The following is a 21,201-nucleotide window of genomic DNA, read 5'->3' on the forward strand; positions in this document are numbered from 1 at the left end:
CGGAATTAAGATAAGATTCCATCTAGTTCCACCCTTTTGGGAGTATTTTTTTTTTTTTTTTTTTGCTTAAAACCCTAGGAATGTTGTGATAATCGAAAAAGATCTACAGATGGCATTCTTGATAAAATTTTTAATAATTCCAGCAAGTTGTTATAACATTTGAATTGGTTTTAAAAGTTAACAAAACAAAAATTATTTAGCATATAATTAATATTAATAAGATAAGTAATTGATATAATCCGCTGGTTTTTCTATACAAGCTTTTTCTAACTGGAAGTGCACCTGCAAAAAAAATTTGTGGCTTCGCCCGGGTTCGAACCGGAGACCTTCAGTGTGTTAGACTGACGTGATAACCAACTACACCACGAAACCGTTTGTGATCTTGTTGTTATTTATTACATTTTAAACGTGTTCTTATCATAATTATGAAAATAATATATTTATTGAATCGAGACAGATTCAAAGTATATGATATAAATAGAGTTTGATGCTTGTTGCATATGCTTTATTATATTTAGTTTTCGTACGTTTATTTTGTGGGATGTGATTTGTTGTCATTTTATTTTTAAATGATATAATTTGGCTATTACTTTCTATTTCTTTTTTGAAAGGCTGATAAGTTTTACTATTTTCTACTATATAAAATGTTATCTAAAAATAGATAGCATTCTATCTACAACATACAAATATAGACGTAGCATATATAACCTTTTTATAAATATATGTTACAATTGATTACTTTGAGATGATAAAGTTTAAATTAAATAACAATAAAAAATATTTAAGCATTTTATACCAATAACTTGTACACCGCTAATCTATTCCTAATTTAGATTAGCTGCAGGTGCCAGGTGGAGAACCAATTAGATAAATACATTAAATACTAGGTGTGAGACCCGTATATTATACGGGTTGATTAAAACAAAATGTTAATATAAATGATTAAATGGAAAATTTATTTGAATTTGAAATTTGAGATAACTAAAAATTATGAGAAAAAAACACGCAAAAAATATATAAATTAAAATTATGTGTTTAGTTATCAAATTTGTGTACTAAACAAGTAAATTATAACAAAATGCTAAACACAAAGGTTTAAATTGTAAATTTATTTAAAATTGAAATTAAAATTTAGAATTTGAAATTTGAAATTAATAGTCATTATGGTAGGTTTAATTTATGGAAGTTATATTAATGATATACTGGAAATAAAAAATGAAGTAAATGACAAGTGGAAAATAAATATATCTTAAAATTATGACAAAGTGACATGTGACCAATTGAATGAGAAAATGACATGTGGCAAAACCATTCTTATTTATTAGGATAGATTTGAAAAAATATATTCATCAAAAAGACATCATGCTTCTAAGTTCCAAAGTGGATCTTTGAAATATGTCATATGTGGTTGGTTTAAAAACAATATTAACCCTTTTAACTAATATATTATATAATTAGTTGTGAGATTCATGTATTACATGAGTTTATTTAAAAAAAATTAAATATGAAAATTTAACAATTTGAGAAATTTAAATTTATAAGAATTTTTTTTTAATTATTAAAATTAATGAGACTTTAATACATTGAATACATTATATATATAAACATTTTCTAATAAATATACATTACCTTACATATTAAATATGAAATTTTAATTTAATAAAATAAAAAATCCAATTGGAAAATAGAAAATTCAAAAATTCTAGAAAATATCATGTGTCCAAATAAAAAAGAAGAGGACACATGACAAAAAGATTTTGATTTATTAGGGATGATTGCTTTAGTATTTTATTTTGTTCTTTTGTAACTAATATACTTTTCAAGTGATTTAATATTTTTAAGCTCAGATGTTGATAAGATGACTCAAGAAAATCAATTGTGAACTAAATGGCTTAAATCAGACAAACTTTGAAAACGCAATAAAGAGCGAGAGCTTAAAATAAACAAAGATTGGCTTTCTTTAGCAAACAAATTATAACAAAGAAATTCTACAATAAAATAGTAATGTAATTGAACTACACACATGCTAAAAGTAGGAACTACACTTCCACGTTGCTAAAACACTACAAAAAACAAGGTCTCATCTTCACATTTCAACTAAAGAGTTCATAATTACAAAAAAAATGCTTTAATCTTGAAAATACCACAAGAAATCAAGAATCTACACTAATAATGGCAAGATTTCACAACTATATCATATGTTTTTTTTCCAATTACATAACCTCCCTTCCTCTTTGTCTAAATGTGGATTCATGAACAATATCCCCTTTGAAACTAACACCATATGTTACCTGTCCAAAAAAAAAAAACTTCACATTTCAAAAGAAAAGGCTAATAATTGGTTCAAAGTTTGACCTTTGAAGGAAAAGTTAAAAAAAGCTTCAATGTTGAATATTTATTTTCAAATAACAAAATATCTACCCAATTATAGCAATGTCAACAAAAATTTTAAGAGAAAGATTAGAACTCACAATTTCAAGGGGGCTCACTCTGTGAAGAAGGAACATATTTTTCGTTACGCTACAAAAAAACAGAAGATGAAATCATGATGTTGTGATGAAAGTTGTTGTTTTTTAGGATAAATGGAAGAAATTGCAACGTACTTTTATTTATTCCTATTGTAACATTGTACTTTGAAAAATCTACCCAATTATTATAACACTTCTTTAATAAATAAATATTAAAAAGTTAAAAAGTTTATCATATTTACTTACTTGAAAGGAAGTGATTCTTGGCTTATGGTTGTTAAATAAGGTCCTTCAATACGAGCTTCATTATCACATGAGTGTCCACTTAAATAAGCATCCTGAAAATATACGAGACATGATGTTTTGATTTTTTTTTATTCATTAAACATTTACTTTTACAAAAAGATTTTGTATTGAAGATTAGATACCCACTTTCTATTTAGTATCATTACAGAAAAAAAAAGTCAACATTCTTGATTTGGTGCCACAAGCTTTCTTTAACCTTTTTTCTTTTTTTCTTGAAGGGTATTTTAGATATTTGACAAAAGTTCAAACTTTTTTATAAACATTTGGGATGTGAGTGAGTAGAATACCACTCCATGATTCATCAACATTTGTAGCATAACATTGTTTCCTTTTGCTTGTGTTTGATTCCGACTTTGATTGCAGAATAGCGGATGAAATCCAGTAGCAATGTGCCTTGAGTCTCGAGGAATTAACAGAATTTAATTAATTGTGTTCATTGTAATTATATAAATAAATAAAAGAAACAAACAATTGGTTTTGATTAATACCAGTTACTATTGCTCGATTCAAGTTTTCTTGACAAAAACTTTAACTCAACTTCTGAAGGATCCTGTATTGCATATTTGTATTTAAATATACAGAATAATATAAACTTTACTGAAATGAACAATATATTTAAAAAAAGAAAAAATGAAAAGATATGAACCTGTATCATTCCATTATTTAGAGCTATAATATCGAGTGTTCTTTCACTTGAAACATTCACCTGTTTGAAAAAATAATCTGACTTCATATCCTGTAGAGCTACTGTAGTGTACCTACATTTAGAGTTTAATTGCAGCTAGAATTTTTTTTTTTTAAATTGTTTTGTAGTAAAATATCAAAAAAGATGAATGAAATATGTTAAAGAAGAAAGTCAAAAGGGTGTTTCTCTTTTGCATTTTGCAAAGGGAGATTCTATGAGTCAGATCCAAAAATAAAAAGTATTCAGTTAAAGTGCAAAAAAATGTTAAAAAGTGTTTAAGAGATTATATTAATATACCATGGAGCCTTCAGTGGATTGAAATATTGTGTTGCCTGTGAAAAAACATGAAATTATAAGACGATTTCGCTACTTAAAATCAAAGAGAGAAGAGTTAGTTGATTCTCAAAAGAAATTTTGAAGTTAGATCTTACATTTTGTAAGAGTGGATCATCTTCACCAAGCTCACTGATGTTGATCACAAATCCTACTTTATAAGTATTCATCACCTTCTCTATCTTCATATCAAAAGAAGTTCAAAATCGGAACCATAAGCAATAAAATTGAAATGTTAAATTGCTCGATAATGTGAAAACATCATTGTAATTTTATTATGAGCATTGATAAGCTGATTTAGGAGGAATAGAAATTGACTTGATTAAGAGCATTAATAAACTGAAAGGGGCAAAAATCCACAGATCCCAGAAAAAACAGAAGCTAAAAACACGATATACTGGCAACTCGAGTTCTAATTAGCGTAAACAAGTTTTATTGATGTAATGTAAACCAGTAACTACAAAAGTGTAGAAACGTATTGAGGAAGAACTCTGAAAGTGATTATAGCTATTTCAACTATAAATGAAGAAAAATTACCTGTTTAAGAAGACGGGTTTGTTCTTTGGGAGTTCTAAATCCACCACGAACAGAAATGAAGTAAATCTCACTGAATTGACGATGAATTCGAAGTCGATAAGTGGGCGTTTGAGGCTCACCGAGGTTGATGGCATAGTAGAGAGCAAAACAGAGTGCGAGCTGTATGATTACAGTACAAACCCATGATTTTTTCTCCATTTTTGCTTCAGAAACATAAGAGATCTTCAAGTGACGATATTGTGATCTGAATTATTGATAATATAGATGCCACCTGACGATGTAAACTTAGAACGTGATGGATGTGAGAGGATACATACAGATTTTAGATAAATACAGGGATACGATTGAAATAAGTGAACCTAAAAGGCTAAAATAATGGCTCCATGATTCCCTTTGATTTTTCCTGATTGTGAAGTGGCTCTTCAATGAGAACATTAATGTGTAATAAATTACAGGATTTGACAATTCATTTTAGTAACATATTTTCCTCCTCATGCATATAAAAAGGTAAATTACTAGAAAAATCAATAATTTCTATTATAGTAATTGAAAATTTTATCTTTTTTGATGTATCCTACTTATATTTATCTAACTTTATTAGCATTTTACTTATTTGAAAATTTAATCCTTACACTTGCTTTCTTGAGTTGGCACAATTGTAGCAACTCACTAAATGCAAAGTAAACTGTGGGAAGTTTGGGATTGCTTATTTAGGTGTTTCGGATTGGTTACGTTTCAAAGAGTCATCTAAAAAAATATTTGAAAAATGGATAAGTGCTTTTTGAAATAGGTTTTCAAACACCTCAAAAAAGTTAAAAAAAAAGTTTGTTTTTAAAAAAGTCACAACTTTTCAAAAATGTTTATAACTTTTCACCTGACTATAATCTAGTTTAAACACGTTTTTTAAAAGATATCAATTTATAATTTCTTAACACCACATAAATTAATCCAAACATATTATATATATATATATATATATATATATATATATATATATATATATATATATATATATATATATATATATATATATATATATATATATTATCACATAAACTAATAAAAAAATTTATATAAAAAATGCTTATTGAACTAAATAAGCAATTTCAAACACCCCCTTAAACCAACTTGTATATATTTTAAATGTTTATTATTTTATCTTTATTAAAAATGAATTTTAGAAAAAAAATATTTGTATGAAAAAGTAATAAGTTGATAAGTTCTTTTTTAGTGTTTGTTAAATTTTGTTTATACGTATAAAATGATGAAAATAATATCTTACATATTATTGATTTTTTTAATATAGTTTATAAATATTTTTATAAGATTTATAAAAAAACAACTATTTATAAGATAAAATGATCAACCTCAAATACCAATGAAATTTTCTAATTTATTGTTACAAAATAATATCAATATCATCAAAGCAAATATTTTTAAGAAAATATCAATTATCAATAATACATCAAAAACAACCCAAACCGAAGACGGCGACGATGATGAAGAGGCCATTCTTGTAACCTAACCTCAAGCTTAAGCATCTCGACCGAAGCATAAGTCCAAATGCAAGGAAGAGGTCGTATTTGTTAGATCAAGATGTGTAAGGTCTTAACTAAATTAATATAAACCTAGTGAATAAAAGTAAAGTTATTTTTGGATTGCTCTCCTAACCAGAAATAACTAGAATGGATATTAGGAGAGAGAGATAAAATGATTTGTTAATATATTATATGATTAATATATTAATGAGAAATTGTTATTAATTAATTAATTATTAATTGGAATTAATCTGAAATTAATTTAGGATTAATTAAAGGTGTAATGATTGAATTGTAATTGTTCATAATTGATCAATGAAAGCAATTCTAGATTGTTCTATAGGGTTGAATCGGTTTTATGGAGCCTTTTGGAAATCTCCTAGAGTTGATAAGGATAATTGGCTTGAATAGATTAAATATAATATTTAATTATTCAAATCAGAGTTTTTCTTTGAGATCCCCTAGCTATAAGTAGGACCTATTGGCTCCTAAATTTCATGGATTTTACCTCTCAAATAGCTTGGGAGTGGTTGAAAGACAACGCTAAATGGGCACTGGTTACAAAAGTTGGTGAAGATTCCCTGCCTCCTTCTTTAAAACAAACCAAAACATCTTCATCCAACGCCTACACAACATCTTCTGATGCATAGTATCCTCTTGGATTCCCCCAACAACAAGAATAGTCGTTTAATGTTGAAGACTCGCCCCCTCAGAGAAAAATAAAAGGAAAGAAAGCAACATCGACATCTTCAACACAAAATGAAATGTTTGATCTCGTCAAACAAATTGTTGGCATCAACATTGCAACCAACACAGAAGCGGAACAGAGATAACGATACCATGAAGAAAAAATACACATTTACCAAGCCAATAAAGAACGGAAAGCTCAACTATTGGACCAGGAGATTGAGTACCAATATATGGAGTATTTTCTATGACCGCATGATCATTTGACTGGTGTTATTTTACGTTCGAGCCTATGATCTTTCAGTTGAGGACCCAACCGAACAATATGTTCCATCATGCTCTTAATGCTTGGTCTTACTTATTCCTGCGCCTTTGGGGTTAAGAGGGGGCTATTATTGTTTTCACATAACCAAAAAACTATCTGAAAGACATTGAACAACTTCCAAGTATCTATATTCAAGCTCAAGTCAATTACAAATATGATCAAATCTGATGAAGACATCAAAGAACTCGAAGAATGCACAATCAAGACAAATATGAAGAAAAGTTCAAGTGGAAGACATTGTGTGAAACAATATGTGACCCATCGATAGCGGGAGTGTATGGGTTGGTCCATTAAGTGTTACCAACCGTGCTAACTATATTAGTAAACCTTGAAAATGGGACTTTGGCAATGAGTTCAACTGATTACTCGGAAGGTTGATTGTGGAAAAGGGTTAAAAAAGTAGAAGGTTTTAAATACTAAAATAAAATAAGCATAACATTTATTATGTGTTCAAAAGTTTCGGATAAGAAACTATTGAGACACAAAATCGATATATCTTGCTTCTTGAGGATGTTGTGATAAAATGTACGAAATTTGTGATTCCACTAAATTTTTCTTAGGATCAGAGAGTAAGACTACGTTGATTATTTCGGGCCAATCTCGGGACGAGTTTGGAATAAAAATGTGGAGGTTTGATCTGTCAATTCTATATGTTTTTATTCTTTGTTTTTATAAGTCTAATTGAAGTAAGTTATGTTAAGAATGAACCTACTTTGATGATATTTGTATCATGTGATTCATGGTAAAAAATGAGATAAAACGATGTAAAAAATGTTAAAAACGAGCTTACGGAAGTTGGATTGCAAGACATCGAGGATAGAAGTTTTTCTAGTGAAAAGTGAAGTTTCGCCATCCTCAGAAACATTCGTCATCGTCCTGGACGGTTTTGGCTTGCACTAGGACGCTTTCATTTTTGCAAATCAGACCCTTACCATCTCGGTGGCCGTCCTCCTTAACATCTTGTTTTCCAGACAGGAAAGTGACGCATGGAAATTACAACTTTGGGCAGTTTTTCATACCTATAAGCACGCAATGCCTCCTAAACCTAAAGGAGACTTCTTCCCTACGATTTTACTACATTTTGGAGGCTTTGAAACACGTTTTTGATCCCTCCAATCCGGATTTAAGGCAACAAATCATCAAGTTCATAAGCAATTAACATTTGAAGATCGCTCAACAGGGGATTTTCATCATCTCCACTATATCTCTAGAATTTCCTTACTTGTTCCCCAAGGTTTTATTGTTTCAAACTTTGAGAATCATTAGGTTACATTTTCTTTATGATTGCAAGTTTGCTTATGGATGTTACTATCCATCTTATTCATTTTATTCAAGTTGTTGGTTTTATGACTTCAATGGAAGGCTAAACCATTAGGGTTACTTCCAGGGATGTTTACGACTTTTGGATAAACACACTTGATTCTTACTTGGTTCTAGTGAATCTCAATTGTTTTTTTATGTTTCATATGATGATCTTTTGATTGAACACGCTTGAGATTAACTATACCAAGTAATAATCAAGTGTGCTCATCCAAAGTCCTAAACATCCCTGGAAGTAACCCTAATGGATTAGTCTTCCATTCAGTACATAAAACCAACAACTTGAATGAAATGAATAAGATGCATAGTGAAATCCATAAAAAAACTTGAATTAGAGAACCCGTGAAGTTTAAAATGTCGACATCATTTGATAGGAGAACCTTTCTCTTTATTATTATTTTTTTGTTTTCTTTTTCTTTTTATTTTTCATTTTATTAAGATTCTTGTAACATCCCGACTCCCAGGTATAATTTTAAATTAATTTAAATTTATGATATCAGAGCAACTCGACGATTTGGACGCCCCAACTCGCCGAGTAGAGGAGTTAATGACCATGTGATTTTTAGAGTCTAATCTACGAGTTGAAGGACCTCAACTTGACGAGTAGGTGATTAGTGAGAAACCCCTAATTTTCAGGGTTTGTGTCCTATTTAAAGGACCTTAAGCCTTCATTTCCACCTCCTTTATCACCCTAACACTTTGTGAGAAAGCCTAATCAAGCTATAACCTTGTGTGAGAGAAAGAGAGGCTAACATTATGTGTTTTAGTGTATTTTTGGAGGAAAGTTGAGGAGCAAAAGGCTTGAGACGAGAGGTTGCTTTTGGATCCGGCGTCCATTCATTCCTAGCTTCTGTTTGATGGTAAAAAGTCACCACCTTGCTCATTGTTTGGTTAGATCTCATTTATAGGGAGTTTAGGGCCTTTTCCCATCCTTCTTTGAGTTCTAGAGTGTTTTGAGCTTGCCATGGAGTTGAGACTTCAGATCTGGACCATATGTTGTCCCTTGAGCCCAAAGATCCAAGCTTTATCAAGTTGGTGGCAAGTTTTTGTGCATTAAACCCTATATAGAGCTTGTTTTGGCATTTCGAGCCCTAGATGCCATGCATGGATGTAAAACTTGCAGCTCTACGTGGTATTTAAGCCTTGGAAGGCTAGATCTAGAGTTTGGGACATTATTTCTGCTTAGAATTGTCTGAATGAGAATTAGTCTAGAGGGAATCGGCGAGTGCATGAGCCAACTCGACGAGTCAGCTAGGGTTTTCCCCGATAGACCGGATGCGCTACAACTCGGCGAGTTGATGAGACAACTCGACGAGTTGAGTTGGATTTTCCCGATACTTTAGAGAAAGCGAAGGAACTTGACGAGTCACATAGATGCACTCGACGAGTTTAGTCAATATGGACTATTGACTTGAGCGTTGACTTTTGTTGACTTCTAGGGTTTGGTCAACTGTGGACCTTAGAGACCATGGAGGGGTAAAATTATCTTTTCACCCTTATTGAGATTTAGTGGAGGAGTTAACCTAGCATCTCGTAGTGGTTATTAAAAATTGCTTATTAGAGATAATTATATTATGTAGGCGGAGTCTAGACTGTTCGTGGTGTACTATATCTACTTGCTTACTTTCGAGGTGAGTCTTCTCACTATACTTACCTGAGCGGTAATATTGTGTGACCGGAGGGTCTTATTTGAGTTATCAACCGGAGGGTCCTATGTGCTTATACTGAGTTATGTGATATTATGCATTTTGTCTTTGTGATATATGTTATATTATTATGTGCTTTACTAAGTTAGGATTGGAGGTTCCAAACCGAGTTATGAGAGTGGAGGGTGTTCACTGAGATATAGGACTGGAGGGTCCAACCCGAGTTGTGAGACCAGAGGGTCCTCATTGAGACACATGACTGGAGGGTCCACAACGAGTCGTGAGACCGGAGGGTCCTCACCGAGACGCATGAGACCAGAGGGTCCATGTCGAGTTATAGCCATGATGTAACACCCTGTTCTGAAAGTATTCGTTATTGGATTTCATAGGCCCAAGCTAGGGGCATTTTGGTCTTTTATGGGTCTTGAAGTTTTGATTCGAGAGGTTTGGGGTCAGGGTGTGTTGCTATAAACGTAGGGCTTCTCACCACCTTTTCGTGGATATAAAGTTCATCGGAAACGGACTTAGAATCAAGGAGTTATAGCAATTTGAAGTTATTGACATTAATGGTCCCTTAATGGAAAAAGTGGCAAGGAAGGTGGCCAGCATGAGTACGCCCAGTGTAGAGGGGTGAGGGACTGCGGGTGTGGAGAGGCGTACGCCCAGCGTACGCTCAGAGTCTTAAAACCCTAACTTTTAGGGTTGAGCCACTCTATAAAGAGCATAACACCCTGGTTATCAGCCTCCCTCTCATGTTCATACAGCCCCCACGGAACCCTAATCCTCTTTGAGTGTTCTTGGAGCTTGGAAGGCTTGGTGAGAGCATTTTGGTGTTTTGGATCCACTCTTCAAAGAAGCAAAGGTCAAGGCAAGGTGTTGGTGCAAGGGAGAAGGTTCAGATCTGGGATTGTTGCTTCACTTCAGACCTTTTTAAGGTATAAAGTCATGAGCTTGATGATTAACCTTTTAGATCTCTTTAGGGTGGGTTTATGGACTCTTTTAGTCCAAAGGATGGATCTTTGTGAGGAAATCCCGTTTGTGAGCTTAGGGTTACCACCCTTAGAGCTAAAAGGGTCCCTTAAGCAGTAAAGTTGCCATCTTTGAGGTCTTAATGAGCTCATGCATGCGTTAAGACCATTTCCATGGAAGTAGAAAGTCATTTTTGATTTTGGTCTAGTTTGGGGCATGCAAAGTCACCAAGTTAGTGACTTTATGGATTAAGACATGGAAAAGGACTTAGATTATTCTTAATAAACTCAATTATTCTGGAAGTTAAAACATGCAAAGTGAAACACAAGAATAATACTAATCCCATATGGCCTCAAACCTTTGAGTATAAATAAAACACCTTTTATTTATCACCATATCGATTACTCATTATTTGTCGTTTCGGGTAATCAACTTCTTACTTGAACTATTACACTTGTCCCATGCTCTTAGCATGCACACAATGTTTATCTATGGTTCTTACTTTGTGAAATAGATCAAATTGAACACATTTCCAATCATTCTCATTTCACAACTCCAAATCCTTTTCCATAAGTGTGAGAATATCAAATTCTTGTTACTTATAAAATATGCTAGATTCTAACATTCTATGCAACGATCCTTTCATAATGTCACTGCACCAAAGTCACAAAGACTATTGCCAATGATATTACAAAGTTTTCTATTGGAGATTGTTACAAGACAATTCCTTAGATATGATGTCTCTCATTCAAAGTACATTCCTTTGAACATCCTTTTGCATAAAAGTTTCTAATCTAGACATAGATTTTCAATATTCAATTCCCAATATGGATACGCTTCCATATTTTCCATATGACAACTCATTCTTAATAGAATCTTGTCTATTCGTAATGATGTCGATATGGTCCATCCAATATGGAAACATTTCCATAATTTCCATATGACAACACATTCTTAATAGAATCTTTTCTATTTATAATAATGTCGATATGGTCCATCCAATACCATGCTTCCAACTACTCACAAGCGACCAATCCTCGTCGAACTTTGGATTGTCCTTTGATAGTTGTTTAATTATTTTAGTCAAAATCGATTCTAGTCCCTTTTCCCTCTAAATACGCTAGACATTTGGAAAATTTTAGAATGGTCAAACATTAAAGCATTTGCAATCGATCCTATACCCGAAGCGTATGGGACACGACGCATAATGTTTTATTTGCTATGTTCTCAAAATTCGAATTGTGAAGAGGAATGCTGTAATCATAATCGAAATTTTAAGAACACACTATGTACCCTTGACTAAATTTATTAACATTTTTCAACCTAATCCTTTAGATTTGAAATGAAGCATAATATTCTCTCCCTTAATTATAGCAAAACAACTTTACAACCCTTACGACTTTGCAAGGTATAACTCTTGTTTTCTATAATTAATATTGCCAACTTGCAATACGTGCCTTAATAACCATACAATCATAACTTTTATGCTCCCACTATCATGATGATTATTATAAACATAACACTTATGCTCCCACTAGCTTCGACATGTATTCATAAACATCTTAACTTTCAGAAAAACAATACCTATTGAATTTCATAAGTCCATGTTTCTAATACTTAATGCTTTGATAACCTTTTATCAAGGCCTTTTTGAACTTATACACCTTTTCCTTAGATAGTTCATATGTGTGTCTAAACAATTAAGACTAATTGCAAAACCTCACAATTCAAATCATGGAAAGGGATACCGTAACCATGATCGAATTCGAGAATGCAATTTTATAGTCACTATCTTCTTAAAATCTTTCTTAGTGAAAGCATTTTCTCACAATCATTTTCATGAAGGAGGAAATCTTATGACACTTAGATTTAAACGGTATATGTGTTCCTATCCATGTGAATTTGTTAAAACCAAAGTTTACGACAAATTCAAACTCATATGGATCGAACTTTCTTAATCTTGATTTCTTGCCTTATGGTAGCACAGCTGCCCACCATGTCTTCCAAGTAGTTAAGCAGCTCACCTTTTCTTATCAATGTACTTTCCATTGATCAAGGTCCTTGCCTTTTATGCATTCAAATGAGAACTCATAGGACTCACATGCATAATTAACTCGATTGGATTGGCACAGAAAGAAAATTATGTCAACACGATAGGTTGTAAACCTCAACTCGTGTGCTAGTGATGATCGATAAGGTTTATTTGATTTGTTCTTGAAACCTTTCAAGACCATTAAGACTCCTACTTACTCTTTGACATATAAGATTCTCTTGTCAATAACCATTTCTTGAAAAACAAATATTCAAGAGTTAGCGTAGTTTTTATCAAAACATTTCATAAATTGGTCCTAGTTGGTCTTTGTCTTATCCAAGACATCACAACTTTTCCATATTTGATGAATCCTATAAACCTTCTTAATACTTATCACTCAATGTCACAATCTTAACTCTAAGACTTTTTTTGGAATGAAGTATGATTGACTTCTTGATTTAACCATTTCTTCAATTCTTGATTCCTCTTCTTAGACATACAATTGTACTAAGACTCACTTAGAGGATCAATTGAGATATGGTTCTTAATCATTAAGACCTATCATAAAGCATAAAAGATACTCTACCTTCTTCTTAGAATAGAGAGACTTTTATCTTTCTGCCTACTTGATTCTTCTTATTCGTTTGGCTATTGATTTAAACTTTTTCAATCAATTCAGAATTACACTTAATCTTGTAAGTATAATCATATTTACTAAACCTTTAGTAAATCATGACAAATATCTTTGTTACTCTTATGGTGAACTTGATCAACACGCAACTTTGTGTGCTCAATCTCCTAGTCCTTCACTTGACAGTTTGTCAATGAATTAGTCTAATTTCCAAATATGAAATTTCTCATTCATCGTGCAACCAAGTTGCATGATTCCAAGTTTCTGTCCAATTGAAACTTGGGTGATGAGAAACTTTCCTTATTCGGTAAATTCTTCGACATTTCCACAAATAACATAATAAGAACCAAATCCATTATTGCTAATAATAGAAACATTCAAACATCAATTTTTCATATACGCCATTGCAAGGATAAATAAATAATATAAAATCAAATTTTATTTTATTGCGGAAAAATTTGTCCTTACAATGCAATTCATTGAAAAACTATGCTAATACATCTTTCTTAGCAATCTAATTCTAACTCTAAGTAGTAGCTCAAGAATCTAATCTTCAAGAAATGCGATCGAAATCCATTCCTTCATGGTTAGATTCTGCTCACTTCTTCCCTTAAGCTTCCTTTCTTTTCTTCGATCCTACAAAACATCAATGTAATCTTATCACATTATGTATTAAGAATCTAGAATAGAAACTTAAAAGAGTTAGTTAATGGATTTTACCTATATTGGAGCCATACGTTTCGACTCTCCCATCTCTTAGATCTCTTAGGTAAATGGGGCAGCTTCGTCTCCAATGCCCTTTCTCTTGGCAAAAAGCAAATTGACTCTTTTGGAACATGACATGGAACTACTTCATACATTGCCTTTCTCTTATGATCAAACCTTTCGGTCATAGCATGTCTTTTTTTGCCATCGTCTATATCCATTAAGGTCTTGAAGGCAGATTCACCAATCAACTTTGCTTTTCTATTGCGCCAAACCATTGTTGATTCAGCAACAATAAGCATATAGGTGATATCTATAATGGTCACGTCGCGGTTTATCATATAGTACTCTCTTACGAACTCACTATATGAGTTAGGAAGTGACTGAAGAACCCAATCAACAGCCATTTCCTTACAGACAACGGATCCCAACATTCTTAACCTATCAATGTGTGACTTCATCCCTAGGACGTGTGCACACACCGACTTTCCTTCTTTATGTTTACTTAAGCTTCCTTTCTTTTCTTCGATCCTACAAAACATCAATGTAATCTTATCACATTATGTATTAAGAATCTAGAATAGAAACTTAAAAGAGTTAGTTAATGGATTTTACCTATATTGGAGCCATACGTTTCGACTCTCCCATCTCTTAGATCTCTTAGGTAAATGGGGCAGCTTCGTCTCCAATGCCCTTTCTCTTGGCAATAAAAGCAAATTGACTCTTTTGGAACATGACATGGAACTACTTCAGACATTGCCTTTCTCTTATGATCAAACCTTTCGGTCATAGCATGTCTTTTGTTGCCATCGTCTATATCCATTAAGGTCTTGAAGGCAGATTCACCAATCAACTTTGCTTTTCTATTGCGCCAAACCATTGTTGATTCAGCAACAATAAGCATATAGGTGAGATCTATAACGGTCACGTCGCGGTTTATCATATAGTACTCTCTTACGAACTCACTATATGAGTTAGGAAGTGACTGAAGAACCCAATCAACAGCCATTTCCTCATAGACAACGGATCCCAACATTCTTAACCTATCAATGTGTGACTTCATCCCTGGGACGTGTGCACATACCGGCTTTCCTTCTTTATGTTTACTTGCCAAAAGGGCTTGAGTGATCTTGAACTTTTCAAGCCTTTGAACTTGTGGGTTAGGGAGAATAATTGGAGGAGGTGGAGGAACTGAAGTATGATCTCTTGTTCCTAGATCAAATCGTGGAATATCATCTTCATGTGGAATGCTTGTTCCACGGGATTTGAGAAGACCATAGTTGTCAAACTTTGACATCTACAAAATGGAAGAAAACGAAGTCCAGTTAGTTGATTGATTGAGTCCTTAGTAAATCACCCAAATGAAATACTAAGGCTAGGACCCAACACAATATTCTACAACTCGGGAGAGGGATGCCGTAACCCAAATTGCAGGACATTTGAAGGTAAGTGAATGACAATTCACTAATTTCCACCATGAAAAACGAAAAAGAAATTTAAGTTTTAAATCTATGAAAACTCCTAGATCCTATGAGATTCATTGAACATTTCAATGGCATGTTTAAATCTCGATATGCCCCTCTTATTTGTGACTGGGATGTCGAGGATCACAAAGCGGGTGTGAATAACCATGCAAACTTACATGGTGCCCTCACATGTTACAGTCACCTATTCGATGTGCCGGTAAACCACACACGCTCCACCGAACTATGACAACCATTGAGTCACCCTTTGCTACCTTTGCTTAGAACCATTTAGTGTGTCGGTAAACCACACACGCTCCACTAACGTCTTCGCAAGGATACAAAGTGTAATTTCATGGAATTGCATCAATTCACTTTGCCTAAGTAACTAAGATTGGGAATTTGAAAAACATTTAGTTAATTTAGTAATTCATTATACTTATAATGGAAGGTTTCGCCCTATCCTACCCGTTCGGCTAACGACCCTCCACTAGTCAAGAGTGCGGTGGGTAAGAGTGGATACCCATTCAATCGCCATTTTATAGGCAATTTCCTTAAACACCCCTTATAGACCAGCTTCGTGAATGAGGCCTACTAACGGTAAGACTGACTTTTACTCATACATATATATAATGTTAGACTTTTAATGTTATATATATAGTATAGGGTGTATTTTACACTTTTAAAATATTAGGTGGTCAAATTTAACAATTATACTTTTAATTCAATTAAATTTTAAACCAAAAACTTTTATGGATTTATTAAACCTCTTTTTATTATACACCTTAATTAATTAATAAAACCATAAGGGTGTGATTTGAACTTTTTCAAAACAATACTAGGGTTTTAGAATTTAACATTCCTAATTAAACTTTTAATCAACTTTTAAATTCCAAAACTTGAGGGCAAGTTTTGAAACATTTCAAAACATTAGGGTTTAGAATTTAAATATACATCAAAATTAAACAATTAATCAAAATTTAAATTCCAAAACTTGAGGGCAAGTTTTGAAACATTTTTCAAAACATTAGGGTTTCAACTATTTAAATTTCAAAACAACTAAACTTTTTGGGTTCAAATTTAAACTATAAAATCTAAAGGGGAAAATATGAAACTTTTCAAAGCACAAGGATCAAATAACAAATAATCTAAATTAACATTTAATCACATAATTATCCATATTTGATTTATTTAATGATTTCTTGCAAAACAATTTACCAATTTAATCAAAATAATTAATCAATTATCACATAAGGAAACAATTATCTTATTGATTGATAAATATCTTCAATTAGATCAAGAATATAGTCATATATATCATAAAATCGGATTTATATTGATCTAATATGATAAAGGCAAGTATTTCAAAGATAAACAGCAAGAAATCCCGAAAATAGCTCCATCTGACGCTCGAACTCGCCGAGTACCACACTGTACTCGCCGAGTTGAGGCCTACTCGCCGAGTACACTGTGGTACTCACCGAGTTCATCAGCCAGGGAGCCCAAAAATCAATTTTGCAACTTGAATAAACACACAAGGCATCAATACAATAGAAACCAATCAAGGCTCTGATACCACTGATGGGTTTGGGTCATAAGAACATCCTATGTGCTCATACAAACCCTAATGCTTGGATCTAGGTTTCTCTATTGTACATGCAAGTTATCCAAGACTATAAACCCTATTTCTAGCATACAAGTAATCATATTAACATAAGAATGGGTTTAAGATATTACCTTGATTGTTATGTAGCAAGAACAATCCCAAATCTCCTTGTATTGACTTTAGAAAGCTTAGAGTCACAAATGTCACTCCTCTAATGGTTCACAAACACCATAAGCAAGAGGATGAAGAGGAGAGAGGATGGAGGCCGCCCAAATACGTGTTCTAACCCTAGAGGAGTCTTGTACACGTTTTTGGTCCTTTAGGGATCTATATATAGTGAGGCTATTAGGGTTATCTAACAAGGAAACCCTAATTTGGATGCTTAAGCCCTAAGCAACCCATGGACTCTTTTAATTAGGGCCTTGGACGACTTCCTTATGGGTTTCCCCATAGAATTCGTCCACCCCTTGATACAAGGCAATCCATGGCCCAAATTGCAATTATCTTATAATTACAATTCCAGTCCCTTAAGTTTAATTAATCTCTTTTAGTCACAAAACTAATTACCAATTAATTATTGACTAATATTAATTAAACAATATGATTTCTCCTTTAATATATTATTTTCATAATATATTAATAAATCATATTTAATCCTTTCTCTCCATAATTCATCCTATCAAGTTGCTTTGGTGAAGGCAACCCAAAAGGACCATGCACCATCGGGTCAAGTACATACCAAAATAGTTATGGACTTAGACACTAATCCAACAGGTACGCCCAACATACTCACCATTTACTCAGTACGCTTAGCGTACATTAGTGTACGCCTCGTGTACTCTAGCAGTTTGGGCTTTGAGTTATTGGGCCTCGGATTGGGCCATGCTTTGGACTTTGGGCCTTAGTGGGCCAGCTGAAGTCAGATAATATAGGCCAAGGAAATGTTTGGGCTTAGGGTAAGGCCCATTAGAGGAATTGGGCCTGATTTAGCAAATTGGGCCACTAGTGGGCTTGGGAAGCTTACTTAGTATTGGGCCTTAGTTTTGGGCTTTAGATATGGAACAAGTTGGACTAGGTGATGTTTGGCATTGGTAGTTCGGGAAGTCAAAGGGTCAGCAGTTCGGGAATCTGCCAGCTAGCAGCTAGAGGAGTATCAGCAGGGTTCAGCAGTGCGATGTGAGTCTCCTCGTTGTGTGAATAGGTCTACGGCCACAATGCCGACCCATGTAGTTTATGAGTAGGAAGACCCGAGGGTTAGCCCCAGGCACTGTATGCTAGTATGTGATTTCGGATCAAGGTCCAATGCCGGGCGGGTGCCCGAGGAATCCTTGCATGATAGTTTATACTTGTTGTCTGTGTGATACTCGTATGTGCCTGGTAGGGAGGTGAGTGTGGGCGAGGTCCCGTATCTCACCAATAGTAGAGTATGGACGGGGTTCCGTATCTCATTAGTAGTAGAGCAGGGGCGAGGCCAGAGATAGGAAAGAGGTGAGTGTGGGTGGGGTCCCGTAGCTCACTATTAGCAGGAGCATGGACGGGGTTCCATGACTCATTAGTAGCAGGATATGGGTGGGGCCCAAGATAGGCGAGGCCTTAGTACAGGAATATAGTAGAGTGTTTAGTTTATGTGTTATGTGTTATGTTATATGTTTGTATGTGTTTAGCGGACGAGGCCCAGAGACACGCAGGGCCTAAGAGAAACTGATATGTATACTGAGCGGGGCTCGATGCCAGGCGGGGCCTGATGTCGGGCGGGGCCCGATGCCGAAGCTAGTCTGATGTAGGGCAAGTCCCGATGCAGCGGGCGGGGGCCCAGTATGTGTTATGTATGTGGTATGTGGTAGGTTGAGGAACTCACTAAGCTTCGTGCTTACGGTTTTCAGTTTTGGTTTCAGGTACTTCCGGTAGCGGAGGGAGGAGCTCGGGGTGATCGCATGGCACACACCATTGTTTGTTTAGCCTGGGATGTTTTACTCTGATAAAGAAAATAATGTTTTAGACATGATGCTCTGATATGCTATGTTTTGAATGAATGGTTGACACTTATGGGTTTATTATTAAATTAAAACGAAATTTTTGGTCATTATTTTTGGGATGTTACACATGAGAGGCTTATTATTTGTGTATGTGGTATTTTGGGGAACTCACTAAGTTTTGTGCTTACCGTGTTGTGTGTTATGTGTTTCAGGTACTTCTCAAGATCGTGGGAAGGTCCTGACTTGATTGTACACACCTGTTTGAGGCTATGTTTGGGGATTCTTGGATACTATCAGTTATTTTGTGAATTTGTGTTTGACATTTGAAACAGTTGTGGTTTTTGAGATATGTGACATTGAGTTTTTATGTGTTTCAAAAATGAAAATTTTGGTTGAAAATTTATAGTGTTACAATTCTCTATATGTACCCTTGTTTCAATATATATATATATATATATATATATATATATATATATATATATATACACACACACACACACACACACACACATATATATATATATATATATATATATATGTACCCTTGTTTCATTATATACATATATTTGTTTGTTTCATTTTCTATCTATCTTTTCTCTCTTTTTGAAATGAATTCAAACGTTCGGAAAATAGTAATGGAAGGTAACGATGATAGTTTATTATTTGAGGATGAACTTATAAACACTAATTTGTTACCTGCATTGTCTGGTACTAAACAACTTTTTCTTCTTAATAATGCTACTTCAAACAACATTCAAAGGAGAAACACAGTCCAAAGAGATCGTTTAAAGGGTGAACGACTGTTGATCCGATATTATTTTTCGGATGATTCAACCTACAATCATGCGCACCGTATGAGCAAAGATTTGTTTATGCGACTTGTTGGTGACCTACAGATGAATTATCCTTATTTTCAAACAACATCGGATGCAACAAATCAGAGGAGTTTTAGTGCGCTAAAAATGCACATCAGCAATACATCAATTAGTGAAGGGTTATAACCCAGACTCGTTAGATGAGTATCTAAATATGTCAGAAAAAACTTCTCGTGGATCTCTTGAAAACTTTTGCTACGGTGTTGTCCAAATGAATAAGGTTGAATATTTACGTCTGTTATCATCCACTGACATTCAACTTTTGTATGAAGCACATGAAGCTAGTCATGGATTCCATGGAATGCTTGGTAGCATTGACTACACATTGGAATTTGAGGAATTGTCCAACGGAATTAAGAGGCCAATACATGAGGGGTGACCATCAGTATCCAACAATGGTATTAGAAGCGGTGATGTCACAAGATTTATGGTTTTGGCATGCATTTTATGGTGTAGTTGGTTCGAACAATGATTTAAACGTCATCTACCAATCACCACTTTCTGATGAGAAATATCATGGAACAGGACCCGATTGTTTATTTTATCTAAATGACGAACACTACAAACATAGTTACTGTCTTGCAGGTGGAATATATTCATCATGGATTGTATTTGTGAAGGCATATACATATCCAATAACCAGCAAAAAGAAACGGTTCAAAGCGGCACAAGAATCAACAATAAAATATACATAAAACATGCTTTTGGGGTTCTTAAAGGTTGAGACATATTAAAAAATATAATGTACGTTTTTATTTTCACTAACTTGTTTCCTCTCTTTCTCTCTCTCTCATACATTATGTGTTAAGAGTTGTATTTTAGTTGTTTTTTATTTAGTGGATTGAAAATGATAGAGTTTTTATATGTTATTGGTTGGAAAAAATGAAAAAGAGAGGAGAGAGAAAATTTGATATGAAGTTAATATGACAATTGGTTGAATAGGAAGACCCCTCCTTTATACTTAACAAAAAGATTTACATAATATTATTGTGCCATTGTGCCAAAAAGTATACCTATTACTCGGTAAAAGTTATTACTTGTAAGGATAAAAATAGCATTTATAATGTTTTTGGCCGTATACACACCGGTTCTCGCCCCT

General features: G+C 33.7%; 2 protein-coding genes and 1 non-coding gene across 3 annotated transcripts; 1 reads left to right on the plus strand and 2 right to left on the minus strand.

Annotated features, from left to right (window-relative positions):
* Positions 1–298: 298 nt before the first annotated feature.
* Positions 299–372, minus strand: TRNAV-AAC (transfer RNA valine (anticodon AAC)). The gene has a single exon. It is a non-coding gene; the product is annotated as a tRNA-Val (tRNA).
* A 1,692-nt stretch (positions 373–2,064) lies between these two features.
* Positions 2,065–4,737, minus strand: LOC111902219 (uncharacterized). The gene is made up of 9 exons (XM_023898075.3): positions 4,330–4,737; positions 3,891–3,974; positions 3,757–3,791; positions 3,421–3,532; positions 3,263–3,324; positions 3,062–3,167; positions 2,715–2,806; positions 2,472–2,520; positions 2,065–2,291 (listed from the first exon to the last, which is right to left on the minus strand). The coding sequence occupies exons 1-9, from the start codon at positions 4,525–4,527 to the stop codon at positions 2,214–2,216; spliced, it is 816 nt and encodes a 271-aa protein (XP_023753843.1). The 5' UTR covers positions 4,528–4,737; the 3' UTR covers positions 2,065–2,213.
* A 15,652-nt stretch (positions 4,738–20,389) lies between these two features.
* On the plus strand, positions 20,390–20,797 carry LOC111902258 (uncharacterized). Its single transcript, XM_023898111.1, has one exon. It carries the CDS (start codon positions 20,390–20,392, stop codon positions 20,795–20,797), a length of 408 nt encoding a protein of 135 aa, XP_023753879.1.
* The last annotated feature ends 404 nt before the right edge of the window (positions 20,798–21,201 follow it).

Source organism: Lactuca sativa, chromosome 8 (genome assembly GCF_002870075.4).
Source record: "Lactuca sativa cultivar Salinas chromosome 8, Lsat_Salinas_v11, whole genome shotgun sequence".
Lineage (NCBI taxonomy): Eukaryota > Viridiplantae > Streptophyta > Magnoliopsida > Asterales > Asteraceae > Lactuca > Lactuca sativa.